The 20,766-nt window shown below is 36.0% G+C and overlaps 1 protein-coding gene across 2 annotated transcripts; it reads left to right on the forward strand.

The window, feature by feature from the left end:
• Nucleotides 1-919: 919 nt before the first annotated feature.
• LOC135690369 (dymeclin) lies at nt 920-19,311 on the forward strand. 2 transcript variants are annotated; one of them, XM_065207896.2, is made up of 17 exons: nt 920-1,272; nt 3,132-3,184; nt 3,676-3,772; nt 5,260-5,384; nt 9,353-9,419; nt 10,082-10,207; nt 10,709-10,815; nt 11,257-11,451; nt 12,175-12,235; nt 12,893-12,995; nt 13,830-13,955; nt 14,458-14,571; nt 15,441-15,535; nt 16,136-16,214; nt 17,462-17,644; nt 18,215-18,331; nt 18,676-19,311. In XM_065207896.2, the coding sequence occupies exons 1-17, from the start codon at nt 1,133-1,135 to the stop codon at nt 18,829-18,831; spliced, it is 1,944 nt and encodes a 647-aa protein (XP_065063968.2). In that variant the 5' UTR covers nt 920-1,132; the 3' UTR covers nt 18,832-19,311. The 2 variants fall into 2 exon arrangements, with proteins under 2 accessions (XP_065063968.2, XP_065063969.2); XM_065207897.2 differs by having other exon boundaries at nt 17,462-17,635.
• Nucleotides 19,312-20,766: the final 1,455 nt, after the last annotated feature.

Below are 20,766 nucleotides of genomic sequence, written 5' to 3' on the forward strand. Positions count from 1 at the left end.
TGTTGTCAATAAAGATCCTGTCTGATATTCTGTCAAAAGCAACGTCTAAAAGCAAATGCCGACGGAAAATGCCAACTGTGACGTTGTGATCAGTTGGGATTGTGTGGGCTTTTTCGTATCGGAATAATGTGGCTAACAACAGCTGCAATTTTCGAAACGTGAAAGTTGTTTTCCAGAAAAAAACCCAACAGAGCTGCATAGAAAGTAAAAAGGTAGATATTAATTGGGATTAAAAAGTCTTATTCACATATCAATGTTGTTGGCATCAATTTGAAATATCATATCAGACAAGGCTGGGCGGAATAGAGTTGACGTCTTTATAAGAAGTGTGACGTCTTATAAAATATGTTTTCATAATTTTCGAATTTTGACCACACAACTTATAAGAACATAATAAAATTACTCTAAATATCAAAAATCAGTTAAATGTGTAAAAATCGGGTGAGATATGGCCAATAGAAGATTTGAAGTTTCTAAGGGATTACTGCTATTTTGGCTCAGTTCATAAAGTTATGATCTGAGACCAAATAACAGAGGTTTGATGGGGCCAGAGCTTGTGCTCATCTGGACATATCTCAGCCAATTCGTAACACATTTGACCGATTTTGCAGATTTAGAGGTATTTCATGACGCTCTTTCAGGTTATGGAGGAAAAGTTTTAAAATTCTAAAAATAGATAAATTCATTTTGTCAAGGCCTTCAAGATTTTTTCCTACGCAACCAAGAAAGTGTTGTGAGGAATGACTCTCGTCATTTAAACTTCTGAGTCGTTTTGAACCCAAATATTGATGTTGACAAGATTTCAGGACAAATTTTCAATGCATATCTTCCGAACAAGAATAGAAAAGAAAAATTTAATGCTAATTTGGGTGTAATGAAGAATTTTGTGTCGACATCCTTATCCTCGTTGTGATGGCGAGGCAAGTGACGTTGCATTCGAGTAGCTTCAAGTAGGAAGTCGATAATAATGGCGGCCAAAAGATCGAGAAAAAACCAAACATTGCGCATTAAACATGCTATCGGTTAAAACAGAATATGATTGGGAAAGTTTTTTTGATGTTTTGAACTGTCAAGAGTCTTTCGTGTTCTGACCAAGCAGGCAGGATTGTTAAGCTGTTTGTTTAATGTGAGCATGGGCGCCGAATGTTCAACGTTGGCTGAAATCGACAGTAATAAATTCATAAACGAGTTAGTAGGCAGTACGAAAAAGGAAAGAGATGATGAATTTTGGGAAGAGCTGTTGAATTTTACATTTGAAGCTCCGGATGACAGGTTTGTACTCAGTTTTGTTTGACTAGTCGAATGCTCACTTAATTCATTTTGTTTGCATCACAGCCTCTAGTAAAATAATATTTAACAATAAAGGCCTATTCCTCAATTCTTGGCCATCCAAAAAATTTGACTTGGTATTTAACCTTTAAAATATCAAGAGAATGTAGTCCTATAGTTTGCAAGACTCGACTTCAACCAGAACTGAATAGGAAAAGTGAAGAAATACAGAACTACTTTTTTAATTATTCTAACGAAACTTTACTGCAGAATCAGTTGTTTGCTCAGACCTGTCGAGTTTCAGTTTTGAGAATGAGTGAGTTTTTTGAAAAGGTAGGGAAAATGTTTTGTTGTCATGGACAGATCTTAAACCATCCAGAACGAATCCTGATGACTGCCACACAGGCAATAGTAGGGTATAGGGCCAGTCTGCAGAGTATGGCATGTGCACACCGGAGATTTTTGTGTGCAGAACCTGTTGCACACCGAGTATTGTTAGGTGTGGCAGCTAAGATGGGCGTGGCTGGGTGTGGTCCCATAGAAAATTCTGTGGCTTCTATTGGAATGACCCAGAAACCTTTCTTTTGCCACGCCCTATAGTTCTTCCAAAATGCATTTTTGAGCAAGGACCAGGGAAGCAGGGGGTGGAGGATTGAGAGGGCTTTGTTTTTTGCCATTTTTTTTCATTGAGGAAGAATTTATAAGAGTAAAAATCGTGAAATACTTAAATCTGGTGCATTTCCTCAAATGACTGCAATATTGCACAGCATTGTGAACCAGAAATGCAGAGGAAAGAATGCAGGCATACAAGCAAGAGGAGCATCATAGTGTAACTGCTACCCCAAATATCACTCTTAAAAAGGGGCTACTCCTCTCTGCTCAACTCCGATTGCAATTCACACCACTATAGTGAGACTCTAATATGCCTTGCTAGGAAAGAGGAATTTTGCTAGGATTTGGAAACAGGGGCATCGTGCCTGGGGAGCAGAATGTTTCAAAATTTGACGGATTTTTAAAAAAAATCATTGTTTTGTCGGAAAATCATTGTTTTGTCGGGGATTCAGTATTATGGACGGCTAGTCCTGACTCAAAAAAATGCTCTGTGACTTGTTTCTTAACTATATTTCTGAGACTAAAGAATGGAGACTGGCACCCAGGGTAAGTGATTTGCTGCTCAGATTTTGTTAAAAGCCGAATCTTCAATGACCAAATTTGGTTACGGAAATTGGTCAATATTGGTCATGAATTATATCTTTACATGATGTTGAAAACCAGGACAGTGATTGCCAATTTCGTACCTATCACCAGATTTGAAATTTGTTTACCAGACTTGAAAATTTGCATTTATGTTGCATAAGGTAAAACATTTAAAAACAAGAACAAGGAAGTTGATCAATACCATTGTTTTAGACCAGTGGATAATCATTTTAAAGTTGAATTTAATCATTAAAGTTTGCTTAAAAGGATGCAATTTCCATCGAACTTGAAGCATGATTACAAAAATCTCCCCTTTCCGTGGCAACCATGATGCCGCCTCATGAAGCAACCCTTCCTCTAAAGAATCCATCTATTGGGCTGTGAGGTGCCAGGGACGTTCACAGTATGTTCCAAACTCTTACAATTTCATGGGAACCAGGCTTAACGGTCAATACTATCAATATTTATGTGACTGTCCACATTACTGTTGAATATGTATGTGATTGTTAACATGGAGAGTACCAACAAAAAACACCCTGTGATTAAGCACATACTAATTAGTAATAAAGTAAACACAAATCACTACACTCTCAATGCATTATTTTGATCAACAATTTGTCTTTTATAATTTTACAACTGTTATGCAAGACATTTTTTTACTTTAGAGATGGCTCAAAATATCTTGAAGAAGCAGTCGAGAGTGTTTGTAAAAAGATTGGTATGATATTCCTTTTTTGGCTTATTTTTATCTTTAATATGAAGATGTAGCTTAAGAAAAACTAACAAGGTTTGTGAAGAATCTTGTGGTCCTTAATCTCAGTGCTTTAAAACCATATTATTGTTATTTTTGGTGTTAGCCAATTTCAACTTTCAATTGAAATGTAAGAGCAATGACTTATTCCCCTCGGCAAGGCTTGCTTTTGTCAAATGTGGTCTTGTTTTGGACAACAGAGCTGGTTCCACAGAAAAGCGGATGCGAAAAGGGAGGTAAATGGAGGGGTTTTAGTTAGACTATCTTTGTTCCTTATTTTATCTTGGTTGAATGAATTGCTAGGTTGCTTCAAAACCATGTTATTATATTTTCAAGGTTGCCAATTTCAACCTTCAGTTAAAATATATATTATGTACTGAAGATATTATGCAAGACAGATTTTGCTAGCTTTATCAATTGGAGAAATAGTTGCTCTAAGCAATGCAATTCTTTTTCAGCATCCAATAACCATGTCACTGGGAATTTTACCACCTTGGTTGGTGTTTTCATTTTCCATGTCCAGAGCTTGATAATCAATCCTCAAAAACAAAAAAGGTAAGCATAAACTTTTGAACAAGCTGATTTCAATGTTGCTTTACCTGTTTAGTAAACTTGCTGCTAATGGGAATTTTGGAAAAAATTATCACTGGTTTTGTATTCCCTTGATTAATAAATATTGTTTCTCATATTTTTGCCTGCCTTTAAAAGTTAAAGGGTTTTTGTAGATAGACAAGAAACCTTGTAGGAATGGTATTGAAAAAACTGGCTTCCAGAATATGGGTATTTTGGGAGTAGCTTGGGAAGGTGGTAGGAAGAGTTACTGAAGAAGGTAGTAGGAGGAATTGGAAGAAAATTCACGAGTTCTACTATAGGGAAGATGGTGACTTGTGTCATTTTGGTGATATGATTGCTAGTGAATTGAGATTGGAGAAATCTGTGAGAGCTAGAATAGTGACTGCATTGAAGAAATAGATGGAGATTGCTTGTCTGTAAATCAACAAAATTATTATGTTATAGATCAGAGGTATTTTCTATTAAGCTTGTAATAGGAATGGTTTTGTTGTATGAGGCTGAGGCGCGGGCCATTACGATTTTAGGATTTGGGTAATGTGATAGGAAGATGCCAAGATGCATAGCTGGAGTGAAATGCCAAAGAATTCATTTTAGAAGTTGCAAAATGGACTGATTTGAGTGTAATAAAGCAAAGAGCCCGAGAGAGAGGGCGGTTGTCGTTCATGTGTGTTAGATGAAAGGAAAAAGGAGAAGTGTTGTGATTTATTGGGGAGTTAGACTTGTGTGTTGGAAAAGTTGGTTGAAAGACCGATGTGAGCATGGGAAGGAGGCATGTAGAAAGGTATCAAAGAGCTAAATATGACGCGTGCGTATAGCGGGACAGAGAACAAGAAAGGTGGACCATGGCAGATCTGACCCTAGGCAAGAGAAAGCTACAACTAAAGGCTACAACTAAATAAAGAATGTTTTTTTAGTTGTAGCCTTCACAGAGCCATCAGTTATTCACTAAACAACCTTTTTCTTGCTGCCACTACTACTCTTTCTAACTTCTAAAATTGTTCATCCACATGGGGTTTTCTCCTTTCCTTTTCCACAGATGAAGAATTTTCTCCTCTTTCTTTTCTTCTTTTCAATCATTGCCAGGACCTGACTGACGCATACACGCTTCACATTATTGCATTAATGCTCCTTTCTTTCTATTTGCAAAATTTCACTTTTTTAGGGTTCTTTTTAGGGTACAGTGAAACTAACCATGATCTAACCCAGTTGTTTGTAACAGCAAGACTTTGTCTCATCCATTGTTTGAAGGATGCGATCCTGTTTTTCTCTTTCAAGTGGCAACTTTTCAGTCAGACCGTTTTTGTTCGTTTTTCCATAGTTGGATGAATCGTGTTTAGTGATGCAATGAAATTAATATTTTTGTTTGAATAAATAACAATGATTCTTTCACTAACAAAAATCATTTATTCTTCATTCTCAGTAACTTTGTGTTGTGTTTTATATTTGAACAATTTATATTTGTTTTTTAGTCTTGAGGATTGCCAAAGAGCTTGGAATGCGTTGCTCTTAATTCGATGTGTTTGCAAGTACATGGTAAACAGTTTGCCAGAGCAAGAATTGATTCGCCAGTTCAACACTCTGCCATCTTGTGAAGGTGAGGCCTACATCATGTGTTTCTATTTGTTTATCTTAAAGGTAGTCTGTCTCCTATTGTGCTCAACTTCATTTCCACGGGAGCTTGGTCGATACCTACACGATTTTAAACAATCAGAGACAACTTTGATTCTAGAGCTTTTGAATCAAATTGCTGTGTTTTAGTTTAAGTGAAGCTGTGGCTAGAATGAATTTTGTTCCCTGTTTGGTTTAGGTGACAGATATTTCAGTTCTGGTACTTAAATCTTCTTGCCATTTCTGATAGTTTTTTGCTTGCAGTTATAAATGTCGCCCACTTTTGCAGCTAGGTCAGCCAAAGCGAGTAGCGTAATTCGTTAAGGCAGAAAGAACAATTGTTCATATTAGCCAATCATTGAGGGGACAGACTGCCTTTTTAGGGAACTGTTTCCCAACGAATTTCCGTGGTCTTCTCAATTATCATTGGTTGCATTAAACAATATGCTATTGTTGCATATCCAATCAGCAATGCGGGACTGAAGTTGTTTGATTTGTAAACTATTAAATTAAAAAAGAACTAATTGTTGGTCCTCGATTTTTCATGATAGCTATTCGAACAGCAATCATTTTGTTTATACTGTATTAGATGATCAAGGAGAACGTGATCGAGCACAATCCTCATAGTTTGTTATTAAGGTTAAAGCTAGTAGATCTTAAAATCTATAATAACTTTGATTAAATTTTATATCAGTACTAGCAAACTAAATACTTTATAAGTATTGATATATCTATACATCTTGCTCTGGGTGGGTTTATCATCAAAGCTAGTAGTTCATACAACATGTAAGAATACTATTTTATTTTGCAATGGTTGAAATTAATGTTTTATATGAGGGGTGGTGCTAGAGGCAAAGATGTAAGACCAAAACGCTTACATTCTATAAAGCAAGTGATGAAAAATGTATGCGAATGCCAGTAGCAAAGCACGAATAATAATGGACACATCCAGACAGGTTTTGGGGCATGTTCACCTTCAAAACAAGATTGGCTGTCTTTAAGTGTTTTACATATATAGAATGGCTGATGTAAAAAAGAAATGAACTTTGTTTTAGCTTGCTTGAATTAAAATAGTAGCTGAAAATCATGCACGGAAATTTGTCATAACAGACGCTGATAATACCAGATGATTGTATTTTGAAAGCTAAACTTCGTTTTTTGTTAGTAGTGCAGAACAAAAATTATTCAGTATGTATGTATATCACAAGAAAACAGCACTTCGTAGAAAGATTGTAACATGAATTTAATGTTCATATTAAAATGAAGCGATGGAGATTTCACGATAAAATTTTCCTGGCAAACAGCAACAGTTTCCTGCAATGAATTCGTGCTGACAATTTCCTGGCAGTGCCGCTGCCGGACGTTTTCCAGTCCTGGGAGAACCTTTTGTTTTCATTATCGGTTGACTCGCGGGATATAGTACCTTTAAAGGCAATCAGTAGATAGTTGAGTGGCTTAAGCTATCTGGCAAAAATTGTCCAATCAGAATGCGTGTTACAATTCACACGCGTATTGATTGGACAATAGCTGATTGACAAATTGTTTAAGCCAATCGGTTGATTGCTTTAAAGATTGTAGTTTCTTTATCTAGCAACTGTTGAAGATATTGAACTGATCAAAATTAAAGTGGAGCTCTTTGAGATTGTAAGGTTAATGTTTTGTGGGCAGTTGATAAGTTGGTGTTACGTTTGTGTTCCGGAACAAGAAGAGAGTTAGGTTTGTGTTTCCAGAACAAGAAGAGAGTTAGGTTTGTGTTTCTAGAACAAGAAGAGAGTTAGGTTTGTGTTTCCAAAACAAGAAGAGAGTTAAGTTTATGTTTCCAGAATAAGAAGAGTTAGGTTTGTGTTTCCAGAACAAGAAGAGAGTTAGGTTTGTGTTTCTAGAACAAGAAGAGAGTTAGGTTTGTGTTTCCAGAATGAGAAGAAAGTTAGGTTTGTGTTTCCAGAACAAGAAGAGAGTTAGGTTTGTGTTTCCAGAACAAGAAGAGAGTTAGGTTTGTGTTTCCAGAACAAGAAGAGAGTTAGGTTTGTGTTTCTAGAACAAGAAGAGAGTTAGGTTTGTGTTTCCAGAATGAGAAGAAAGTTAGGTTTGTGTTTCCAGAACAAGAAGAGAGTTAAGTTTATGTTTCCAGAATAAGAAGAGTTAGGTTTGTGTTTCCAGAACAAGAGGAGAGTTATGTTTGTGTTTCCAGAACAAGAAGAGAGTTAGGTTTGTGTTTCCAGAACAAGAAGAGAGTTAGGTTTGTGTTTCTAGAACAAGAAGAGAGTTAGGTTTGTGTTTCCAGAATAAGAAGATAGTTAGGTTTGTGTTTCCAGATCAAGAAGAAAGTTGGGTTTGTGTTTCCAGATCAAGAAGAAAGTTAGGTTTGTGTTTCTAGAACAAGAAGAGAGTTAGGTTTGTGTTTCCAGAATGAGAAGAAAGTTAGGTTTGTGTTTCCAGAACAAGAAGAGAGTTAGGTTTGTGTTTCCAGAACAAGAAGAGAGTTAGGTTTGTGTTTCCAGAACAAGAAGAGAGTTAGGTTTGTGTTTCTAGAACAAGAAGAGAGTTAGGTTTGTGTTTCCAGAATGAGAAGAAAGTTAGGTTTGTGTTTCCAGAACAAGAAGAGAGTTAAGTTTATGTTTCCAGAATAAGAAGAGTTAGGTTTGTGTTTCCAGAACAAGAGGAGAGTTAGGTTTGTGTTTCCAGAGCAAGAAGATAGTTAGGTTTGTGTTTCCAAAACAAGAAGAGAGTTAGGTTTATGTTTCCAAAACAAGAAGAGAGATAGGTTTATGTTTCCAGAACAAGAAGAGAGATAGGTTTATGTTTCCAGAACAAGAAGATAGTTAGGTTTGTGTTTCCAAAACAAGAAGAGAGTTAGGTTTATGTTTCCAAAACAAGAAGAGAGATAGGTTTATGTTTCCAGAACAAGAAGAGAATTAGTTTTATGTTTCCAGAACAAGAAGAGAATTAGTTTTATGTTTCCAGAACAAGAAGAGAATTAGGTTTGTGTTTCCAGAACAAGAAGATAGTTAGGTTTGTGTTTCCAGATCAAGAAGAAAGTTGGGTTTGTGTTTCCAGATCAAGAAGAAAGTTAGGTTTGTGTTTCTAGAACAAGAAGAGAGTTAGGTTTGTGTTTCCAGAATGAGAAGAAAGTTAGGTTTGTGTTTCCAGAAAAAGAAGAGAGTTAGGTTTGTGTTTCCAGAACAAGAAGAGAGTTAGGTTTGTGTTTCCAGAACAAGAAGAGAGTTAGGTTTGTGTTTCTAGAACAAGAAGAGAGTTAGGTTTGTGTTTCCAGAATGAGAAGAAAGTTAGGTTTGTGTTTCCAGAACAAGAAGAGAGTTAAGTTTATGTTTCCAGAATAAGAAGAGTTAGGTTTGTGTTTCCAGAACAAGAGGAGAGTTAGGTTTGTGTTTCCAGAGCAAGAAGATAGTTAGGTTTGTGTTTCCAAAACAAGAAGAGAGTTAGGTTTATGTTTCCAAAACAAGAAGAGAGATAGGTTTATGTTTCCAGAACAAGAAGAGAGATAGGTTTATGTTTCCAGAACAAGAAGATAGTTAGGTTTGTGTTTCCAAAACAAGAAGAGAGTTAGGTTTATGTTTCCAAAACAAGAAGAGAGATAGGTTTATGTTTCCAGAACAAGAAGAGAATTAGTTTTATGTTTCCAGAACAAGAAGAGAATTAGTTTTATGTTTCCAGAACAAGAAGAGAATTAGGTTTGTGTTTCCAGAACAAGAAGATAGTTAGGTTTATGTTTCCAAAACAAGAAGAGAATTTGAAGTCGAATTTTGGTATGAAGCGTACATCTGCAAAATTTTGTAGAAAACTTTTTTTAGGAAAGAACAAAAGATGCAGTTGTTTCTGTTGGTTGCGATTTTCTATAGAGGTTATAAGCTTGATTATTCGTATCAGTGTGCAAATTGTTTCAGTTGCAAAATGCTTTGTTTTAAGTTTAAAGCAAATGGTATTTTTCATCAGGTACAAGAACAGTCTTTGAAGAATTCCTTCTGGCCTGCTGTCAAATAATCTGTGAAATCCCTGTGACGTAAGCCATATTTTTGTACTTTGCGATTTTGTTTGTTTTCGTGATAAGTACAAAAAGTTGTCGCGTTGTTATCGCGTATGATCCGTTAATTATCGTTATATTTTTCTGATTTTTATCGTGGTACTTTTGTGTTATGGTCGCGTTATTGTCGTGCTTTTGTTTATAATTGTGTTAAACAAGCTATTTTACAAAAAAATGTGAACGCAATTCGACAAACAGGTTAAAATGGATTGCCATTCAGAAAACACGTTATGAGAAAGTTAACGAAGCGAGCAACTCTTGGAATGTGTACCTAAACTGTTAGAAAATGAATTCAAACTATGTAAGGAAATGTTCAAAATTTTGAAGATCAATCGAAGCAAAATGATGCGAAAAAGTCTTCTCATATCTGAGAATGAAAACTTAGGGCTAAGTCCAGGACAAAGGACAAAGGACAAAGAGCAGGACAAAGGACAAAGAGCAGGTTTTTTCGTTGAACAAATGAAGAATGGAAGATAAGGGAGGAGGGGAGTTGAGAAAAATCCATGTTGATGTTTGGGAAATAGCCTCGTCTTTAGTACGGTAATTTGCTGCTTTTCAGCCAATAAGTGACTTACAATATTGTGTTGCGTTAACAAGGGATTTTCTGCGTTTTAAACACTTGAAATTTTCTTGTTTTGAAGGAGCAAGACTTATTATTTGCATCTGGAGTCTCTTAATGTTTTGATCGTTCTGCTGTCAGTTCAAATGCAGGAACTTAGGCCCACAACGTCCAGTGTTATTCATCTGCTAATTATGAACAGTAAATGGTAAGTACCACGTGTGCCAGTACCACGTGTGCCAGTACCACGTGTGCCAGTACCACGTGATTAAATAATCAGTTCAGATATTTTTGTTATTGTATTGACCAGTCAGACCATTTCATTATCACACTCTCGAGTCACGTGAGGGGTTAGATGATAATGATTGGTCGAAGTAAAGTGAAACATTCGAGCCGTTTTTGTTGTTGGTTTATAAAGACGTAAAAACCCTGCAAACCTCTTTTGGAAGAACGGTTCTGGCTCAAAAACAAGGAAGGTTTTTTTAACAAAATTTTTAAAATTTCATATTTTTGTTCTTGCTCTTTCATTTTTGTTCGTGGTAAAGTGAATCACAAGTATACTTTGAACTTTTAAAAGTTATGTCAACTGCATGATAACGGCGAGGTTATGCTTCAGAATTGATCAAAGTTGAAAAATCAGGCCTTTGCATGAGTAGAAAAGTTCATGTAGAATTTCGTTTCGTTTCAAAGGACAAACCTTTATTTACAGCTCTCAAAATGCAGGCAAGATTATACAGAAACTCTTTGAAAGCTACATCAAGAATGATTTATTGCCAAGCGAAGAGGATGGTTCTGGGTTCTTCAGTCGAACACTTTGTAAGTTCTTCATTTTGATAAATTATCTGCTCGCCATTGAATCATTTCCGTCTTTTTACGTGTTTTGTTTTGCTAAGATAATCAACTTCGCTGGAAATTTTTGTTAACATTACTGTTGTAAAGTTTTCCATAGTCTAAGGCTGTTTTTCTAAAAGCGCAATTAAATCTAAATTCTGTATCTCTTTTTACTGAAGAACAACTCAATTGCAAACCATTTTTAAAGCATTGCTTTTTAATCCTCATTTAATAACTATGTTATTTACCACCTTATGAGATATAGTTTTTTCAATTAAAACGCTTTTAAGATTAAATTTAGTTTTGAATATCCTCGTTAACTGTTTGTATAAGAAGTATATAAAAGTAACTTTGTACTTTACTGGATGACTTTGAGTAACTGGATGACTTCCATTGAATTAAATTGTTTACTGTTCTGTTTCCTAGCAACCGTTTGGTCAATGTTCGGTGGTGGGGATGACCTCGACCCTGATGTCCTACGACCTTTGGCTAATCACAGCCTTCTGTTGCTTTTGATTCTTCCGAATCAACTAACAAAAGATGCCAACAAATACAGGGGAGCAATGTTTTCTTGTGAAGGTCAGAAGTCGTCGGTCAAGAATCAGAGTTCAAAGGATAAAGGTCAGCATTTTCTTCATCTATTTCAATTAATGCTTCATTTATATTCATTCATTCATTCATTCATCCATTAATTAATTAATTAATTAATTCATTCATTCATTCATTCATTCATTCATTCATTCATTCATTCATTCATTCATTCATTCAGTTGTACTTTCTATGTTATATTCAGTCAAATAAAAAGCTTGAGCCAAATAACCTTGAGTATTCAAGAAGCGTTTCACATGTTTTAATATTGTAACTTCATTCTTGATTGTTGCTTAATTTTGATTTCTAAAATGAAAAGTTTTTTATCTGAAAACGTGACCTTGTTGCCCAGTTAGTAGAGCAACGTACAGAATCACTGGCTCGTGTTCGAGTCCTGCCCTGGTCCTATCACTCGCCCAAATTTTCTCTTCGTATATATTCATTTTTGTGTTATACAAATAAAATGACGCTTGATGCCAAATCGAATGATTTTACTAATTATTTTAAAGAAATCGAATTTTAGCAAGCAGGTTCTATGAAAAACAAAATAAAGATGGAAAACATAACTGCAAAATTTTATTATAAATCTTGATGTAGGAACATTCGTGTTACAACTATATACTTGAATGAACCTTTCTGGAAAACAGAGCTTGTTAACAAGCCAATTTAAAATCAGTTTTAAAAGAAGTTCCATTTGAGCCCCTGGAAATTATTTTTTATTCTACCTGAAGATATAACGTGTTTTTCAACTTTCAGATTCCGCAGAATTTGGAGGCTTGCTTTTAAACTTCAATAGCCTTTACTCCTGTCTTTGCCGGTAACTTTTATTTCATACCTTGCATTTTTATTGTTCAGACATTTACCAAAGTATTTTAGGCCTGTTATGATTCTGTTTGGAACATATGTTGACGGTTTTCTAATATCTTGGAGATAAACAATCTTTTGGTGGTACAAAACTTGAAAATGGCTTTGAAAAAAGCAAACATTTAGTAAACTAAAGCTTTTTGTCTGAGACTCTTCAGAGTTTAAAACGTCAGAACATAGATCGAAAACTATACGCTAGGAAATATATATACCCAGTTGTGGATCGAAATCTTGAAGGTAAGAAAATTGGCATGAAGCTGCACAAGAAATGGTTTTGTACGTGTAAGGTCGTATAGTCTGTTGTTGTTTAGTCGTATAGACGTATAGTAAAGTCGTATTTCAGCTCTCCATGGCATTAATTTTTTGAATGCTGTTTGTCGTAGTTAATAACTTAAATCGATCCTCAGGAAAATCGACTCTCCATTACCTCCTTCTCCCCAAAAAACATTCCTATGAAAGAACACTTTAAGGGTGTCATTGCTATTAACTTTTTCTTTTATGCTATTTGCCTGAATAATGGTCATTTTGTATTACGCAGCTTTCTTAAATGACTCCTCTTTCATAGTGATTACAAAAAATTATGATAATCAACGCACCTTCTTTTCTTTAGAGATCTTAGCCTCGACCAGACAGTGTTGTTGTTGTACCTTATGTTTCATCAAAACGAGTCTTTCATGAATCACGTTTTAAAACGAGACGATCTTGGAAATTTGGTGAGTAATTTCATTAATGAAATCAGACATTTTGTTAACTGTGAAATTTACTCATCGTTTATCGAAAACTGTGTCAATAGATCTCATGTTTTCCCTGAGCATCAAATATGATAGCCAGAATTTCTTTTCCTACCTATCATTTAATCGTCAGTGCAATTATTAAATGTATTCATCTCTATGAATTTCTCTTCCCGCCTTTTGCCTTGAAAAAAGCTTTGTCCCTGTCCCTTACAAAGATTCCTTTCGTTTCTTTTTTATCCCAAAGTTTTCATAGATTTTTCCCATTTTCCTCCACTTTTAGAAAATCTCCTATTTTTGGAAAATGCTCATTGATATAAGGGAAACTTTTTTAAATCCAGTCAATCACGAGTCTCTCTTTTCAAATATGTAATTTTCAACGGGCTAGCTGGTACCACAGAATAACACCATTACAATCACTTTACTAAGAAAGATCTAGCTTGAAATTTGGTTAAAAATACTAGTTAAGTTTATGTTCAAAGTTGGTAACCAGAATTAAGTGACCTAAATTCTGCTGTTTATAACTTGGGAATAAAAGTTGGCTAATTTTGTTGCTAAAGTGGTAAAACTTCAATAAAGAAAGAATTTGTGAAAATTTGCGATATTTCAGAAACATATGTACTATTAACTTCTATCTTCTCCTTTTGAGAAATATTTTCATCTCTTTCCCTAAATACTCTTGCCTCGATTCATATAATGTTATTTTCAAAATACTTCTTTTTCTGCAAAAGTCTGATAAACAATTTTGTATATATTATTCAATTGTAACTTATTTCAATAAATGTCATATCTCATTAGCCTTTAATCCTCCTCTAGATTGTTCCACTTTTGGAAACCCTGTACCACGCTGAAGAGCGAAACTCCCACTTGACGTACATGACATTAATTGTGATGCTCATTTTGAGCCAAGAAGAACGGTTCAGTGTGCAAACACACAACACAGTAAGAACCACTTGTTTTGTGTGATGAAGCCAACTCGTGAATTATAATGCTGCGAGAGAATAACCATAGTAAACTGATCCCTAGCCTATATTTTGTAAAGTGCCTGTTTGTATGAACGACGAGGAATGTGTACCGGGGAAAGCATTTGTTAGGGGCATCGCCTGCTTTTTTTAAGGGGGGGGGGAGTTGGTGTTTACTTAAGACAGTGTGAATCCAGAATCAGAGCCATGTGGCATTAGTATACCAATATTTGATTATTTTATTACTCATTTTATAACATTTCAATTCTTTTTTGAGATAAACAATTTATAAATCTTTGCCTTTATTGAAGCTAAATTTTTTTCGTGTATAAAGACTTGCCAATTGTTGGCATTGTGATCCTAATCTTCTGCTCTCGTTTTGAAGCAGCCTCTTTCCAAACTTCTCATTCATTCATATATTTTTCTCTTGTCAGTGCTTTGAGCCATTACTTCATCAGTTTCTTCCACTTAAATCCCTTTAGATTCTGCCTGAAGTACCATGGTACACAGAGCGCTCTCTTCGTGATGTCTCCCTTGGTGACCTGGTTCTGTTGGTGCTTATCAGAATGGTTCAACGGAACATTTTCAAAATGAGGGTAAATATATTCTATTAAAGATTTCCAAGCGAAGAAACGCCCACAGCTCTTTCTTTAGGACAAATCTAAGCTTGATAAACAACAACAACACGAGTACGTCTTTCTTTGATTTTTAAAAACATCTCCCTTCCATTCAAGACATCGCAATTTATTTCTTACTTTGTACTTTTTTTAATAGCATCAAAATTCGAATTTTTCTCGAATTGGAGTTTACGTTTTCCTTTTGTGGCGTATATGCCCTGCCAGTTGAGAGTTCTTTAATAAATTTTTCCATGTTAATGGAGATTTTCTCATTCTTTTTTGTCACACAATTATAAATCCTTGTCTGTTTATTCTGCTGTTAAGAATTCACGCAGTAATTTTTCCAAAACTGCCGTCTCTTACAGCTCATTTTGACTTAAAACTTTACAATGTCGTTTGAAAAAATCTAGCATCAATTTTTTCCTTATTGGTGGCACAAAAAGTTGGAGAATTTTAAATAATCAATTTAGTGACGGTAGACGCTTTAAGAAATGAAAAATAATTTAAAATATACGATCTTAAATTTTTGATCGCTCCTAGTTGATTATGATCAAGCTTGTTTTTAGTGAACCACAGATTAAAACTCACAAATATTTTTGCCTTTAGTCTTATTCTTTAATTACTCTATCCAAAGATCATATCATACAAAACCCTCGCGTTCTGGATATTTCTTAATGATTTGTTGGCTTTTTTGTTGACTGTACACAAACAGAATTAGGCTGAAGACTTTAGCTTCGGCAGGACTGACCCTCAGTTGACACTTAATTATCCTGGAGAAGCTTATAGTTCCTAGAAGTTTCATATGTTCCTTGTTAATGGTGCAAATAAAAATTATGTCTTCGTCTTAGGACAAATACCTCCACACAAACTGTTTGGCGACTTTGGCAAATATGTCGGTGAATTTTCACAATCTTGGCTGTTATGTTTGTGATCGATTCTTCAGGTATTTTCTCATTGTCAATTTTCGAAGTACTGTTTGTAAACAAGCTTTCGTTTTTAAATCACGTGCCCAGACAAGCACTGAAAGATGAATAGGCAGAAGATGAATTGTCAAACACACAGCACAGAATTGTATGTTTGATGATTATGAAATTTTAAGTAAGGATGAAAGTGAAGATCGTTGGTCATTTTTGCCCAATCAGCTTCTTCCCGTTTGGAAAGTATGGAAAGAGAAAAATGGGCCTAAAGGGATGCCAAATATTAGAAAAACTGGTCATCAATTTGGTCACGAAGAGCAGTAATAAAATCTTGAATGATAAAAATAGGCTCACACTGCCATATTTCCTGTTAGAGTCGAAAATTCCAAGATATTCTAAGATAGAACTCGTTTCTTTTTAATGGGGAAGTTGGTAACGTCTGCATTGATCCGGAAATGTGTTAAGGTTTTTTCGTAAGATATAGAATACCTAGGCAAGCCAGGGATTTTTACGGTTGCGACATCAAGCAGGCCTAAACACCTCAATGGAACTGTCCATATAGTTGCTAAAATGTATAATTTTAGCTTGTCATTGACCTCTAGGAGTAATTTTTTTCTTTTTCTTAGGGTCCTTGCGCAGCTGCTCAAGAGATACAAAAAGATGTCAAAAAGTGTCATCAGCCTCAAAGAGAATGATCAAGACGAGGTAGTTGTTATTCGAAAACATCAATTGAAATATCTTCAGTTTATTTATTATGCTAAAGGTTGTTTGAAATTAGACGAACCTTTATCAAGAGGTTTCTTTTGACAGTGAAGCCTCGCTACTTATTGTTGTTTTTTTGTAGTCGCAATTACAAATCACAAGTGCAATATGAAAAAGTTAGGCAACTCACCAAGCACTCCTAAAAGCAAAAAAGGGATAGGGAATAAAAACAGTTCTTTTTCAATACGATAAAATATGCATCAAGTGAAAGATCAAAGATCCACTTTGCTTAAGACAATACTGCCTAATGGCATGCAGTTTTATTGAGAAGAGCAGGGAGAGAAGAGCGGGGAGAGGAGAGCAAGGAGAGAAGAGCAGGAGGGAAGAGCAGGGGGAGAAGAGAGAGGAGCAGGGAGAGAAGAACAGGGAGAGAGATGCAGGGAGAGAGGAGTAAGGAGAGAGGAGCAGGGAGAGGGGAGCAGGGAGAGAAGAACAGGGAGAGAGATGCAGGAAGAGAGATGCAGGGAGAGAGGAGTAAGGAGAGAGGAGCAGGGAGAGGGGAGCAGGGAGAGAAGAACAGGGAGAGAAGAACAGGGAGAGATGAGCAGGGAAAAAGAGTTAGGAGAGAGGAGTAGGGAGAGAAGAGCAGGGAGAGATGAGCAGGGAGAGAAGAGTTAGGAGAGAGGAGTAGGGAGAGAAGAGCAGGGGTGAGGAGCAGGGAGAGGGAGTAGGGAGAGAGGAACAGGAAGAGAAGAGCAAGAGGAGAAGAGCATGGAGAGAGGAGCGGGAAGAGAGGAGCAGAGAGACAGGAACTGGCAGCTCGATTTGCTGTTTGTTGAGTTTATTGTTTTGGCCAAAAACTCTGCTAAGATGCTCTACTTCAAGTGTTTCACTTCTTTGTACTCTTTGAATAAGCCTGCTTAGTACTGCGAAATTTCAAAATGGCCCGATAATGACGACCTAACCTACTTAATAATTCCAAAATTGTGTTTTGACACCCTCTGGATCAATATTTTCTATTGCCGAATCAAGCAATGCTAACTTTTTTTTAAATCAAAGTTGTATGATTTTCTGGATGTGTTTCAGACTGTTAGCTAGAAGCACCAGAGACCTTTCTTGCTAATATGATTGTGATGATGTTATTCTGTGGTAGCAAGCTAGCCCGTTACAGAGAGATTTGTGATTTTAATTTGAATGCATTTGAACAATATAGAACACAGCTGCTCAGTGCCTGATCCCTTTTCTTTTAGTTCGCTGATTCAAATGTTTTGGAGGAGATAATTCGTATGTTCCTTGAAATTCTGAACTCTTGCGTTGTAACGAGGTTAAAGGAGAACCCAAACCTCGTTTACACGCTGCTTCACGAAAAGGAGACGATCGAAGAGTTGGAAACCAACCCAAAATTCCAAGACATCATGTTTAATGTAAATATTGTAAGTAGGAAGGTGAAATTGTTTGTATTTTCTTAATTTGATGACGGGATTCAATCAGATACGACTCACTAACGAGGCAGCCCTGTCTCAGGAACAAGACACAGAAACGAGGCAAATCTGCCTTTGTCAACAGCCAGACCTGATCTAGTAACCAGTCCGACTTGACTCAGAATCGAGTTTGACTTGACTCAGTGACGAGTTAAACCTGTCTTAGTAACGAGTCCGACCTGACACAAAGTGAAAAATATTTCTCTCGGTGCACCTGCGATGATCTCTCATATCGGTAATGAAACAGGTGCTGGTTTCTATTTCGATTTCAGCTTTGCCAGTCAACAGCGTTTAACCTCTCTTATTACGTCATCCACAAGCAGTTTATTCTGTTTTCCCTGCAACGATACGGATGTGTGGTAAATTACCTTCAAACGATTCCTAGGATCAACACAGCCACTGCAATGTCGATTGCAGTCTCATTTGGTTTTATCTCTGTTTGGTCTTGTCTCTCTTCTTTTCATTTGGTTTGACAATTATTTATAGAGGCCAATTTTTTTTATTGCTAAATTTTCTTTCAAGGTGCTAGCATATTTCAATTCGAGACTTGAAAAATACACAGATGACTCCCTGTCAGTCGAATCTGTCCATGACGTCATCAGAAAAGAGCTCGGCAGCCTCCCGGTCGATCAGTTTAAGGTGATACATTTTTTTCAAGATGCAGCTACTTTTCTTTAATGTTGAATATTTTGAAAACTTTCTAATCAAAAAATCGATTTGATGTAATGATATAGCTTTCTTTTAAATGGTTCAAGAAGCCACACGGGAACAGTTGAGGGGGTGTATTACGGGGTTTACTGTAAGTTGGGGTTTCGTAAGCTCTTGGTAATACCCACTGCCCCATACTCAGATAGGATCCTTGGCTGTTCAGCGGCCTCAGTGTAATACCACTACCGAATGACCTCTATTTTATTTTCTTATTTTCCCGAGTATTCATCTTCGGCTGTCTTTCTATTTTTCTAAGATTTGTCTTTTTGCTCTAGAAATTTCCTGAACTTCGCTTCAAATACATGGAAGAAGATAATCCTGAAGAATTCTTTGTTCCCTACGTGTGGTCTTTAGTCTACAAATCTTCCTATATTTACTGGGACCTGAAAAAAGTTACCCTTTTCCAATTGTCTCCACCGAAGGAGTCATAGCTGAGTTATGATTTTGATGATAGCGGAATTCACTCACCATGCGAGGACCCGAGTGCCGCTGTGATGGTTCGGAATCCGCCTTCTGTGGCTGGGATGGAGCAAGATGGCAGATTGCACTGGATGCTGGGATTTCAGAGTTTAAGAATTAATCTGGCCTAAACTTAAAGGCAACAAAAAAGAACACGCGAGCTCAGGATCGATATAGACAACTAAGTCTCATAGTTCAAGAGACACTGACTCAGATGTCATTCTTCGAATAATTTAATACAGACTAGCTTTGCCGTTTGACGATCCTTTATAAGTATTACAATTGATGTTAAATCGCCACCTAAACATTGCCTCTGCCTTGTAATAACATGGTGCTGTCAAAGAATTCTCACATGTATAGTTTTGTGCTATCTGTGTGCTGTATTTTCATAGATTAGATACTTTGAATTCGAAAGAAAAAGCTCATATGCATGAACATCGCAGTTATGCTAATTCTAGTATTGAAATTTGAAAAATCAACCATATGCATTATTATAACCACGTGACATCTCAATCACGACACACTGCATTTTATCCTCAACAAGGATCCCTGGTCCCCCATGCCCCTAAATGCAGAACTTGTGAACCGGTTAAACCTGTAATGATATTTACCCTCTCCCAAAGCCTAGCTTGTCCTAGGCCACAGAAATTTCAATTTTTAAAGCTGGGTGCCATGCCTTCAGCAAAAAGAGTGCAATAGTTAGTTTTCTGAAACAAAAAAATTGTTGGTGCTGGAGCAGCATTTAGCCTTTAGCTAGTAAATAAAAGCCCCGATATCATGTGACTCAACGCAGAACTTTGTTGTTCTTCAGCCATCGACAACATATCTTCAGACCGTTCAGTGCATTCAGTACATTTCATCTAGATCTTCATGGTGTACAATCGTTCTGAATGATTGTGAGGCTGCATTGATATTTCGCCCCTTTCCCTACAAAGAATATGTCTTGTGTGATTTTCATTTGTCTGGGATAGTAGATCTAAATTTGAAAAAAATAAGGGAAATTACAAATAATGTATTTTTAATTAGTAATACAACGGTTTTTTTAAAAGTAAGGATTGGAAAAGTGCAAAAGTGGCTCTGAATATATTTTTTTGTGAATGATTGTAGTCGGGGTAAATTTGGACCAGGAGACAAAGTTGTTTTCGAAAGTGCCCAAATATAATCTAGCTACATTAAATTGTGTTTAAGAATAAAGTTAAATCAGATTATAATGACAATAAATAAGATTATAATGACATGATTAGCAAGAGAGAAAACAGCTTGTTGCATTCTGTTCACTTGTTTCGTTTCAACATCATCATTGTCATCAGAACCGTTATAATAATAATAATTATCAAAGTTAACAATCAAAACTTTATATTTCAACCAACTCAACTTAAGACGCAATTACAAATCTCGCGATTTAAAAGGTTTATTTGCAATTGGCTAGCTTGTATTTGGGAGAAAGGGTATTTCAATCGTACGAATAAAGAAAAAAAGAAGAATTGTTTTAAAATGTATGGCAGATGTATTATTTATAACTATCAAAATCATCATCGTAATTTTTAATAATTGAGAATAATGAATATCGCTATCAAATGCATTTAATTTCTATTGTATGTAAGAAACAGGCCATTGACAAATCCAGGTTTTATGGGACTTCAATTTGAACTGATTGCATAACGTAGAAATCAACAGTGCATTCAATTTTACGTGACATAATGTAAGAAAATAATATGAAACAAAATAAAGTTGTAACTTGTTATATGAAATAGAATTAAGTTTGAAAATAACAAAGGTATAAAGATGTGACCCCCTGGCTTTTGCCCCAGGGGATCCCTACAACCTGTTGCGAATGGCCAAGTTAAACACCCCAATCTCCTCCGCAGTTTGGGTGTCACGTGACCATAGAACAAAGAACGTTTGAG

This window comes from Rhopilema esculentum, chromosome 1 (genome assembly GCF_057945365.1).
Source record: "Rhopilema esculentum isolate cy_ngs chromosome 1, ASM5794536v1, whole genome shotgun sequence".
Taxonomy (NCBI): Eukaryota; Metazoa; Cnidaria; class Scyphozoa; order Rhizostomeae; family Rhizostomatidae; genus Rhopilema; species Rhopilema esculentum.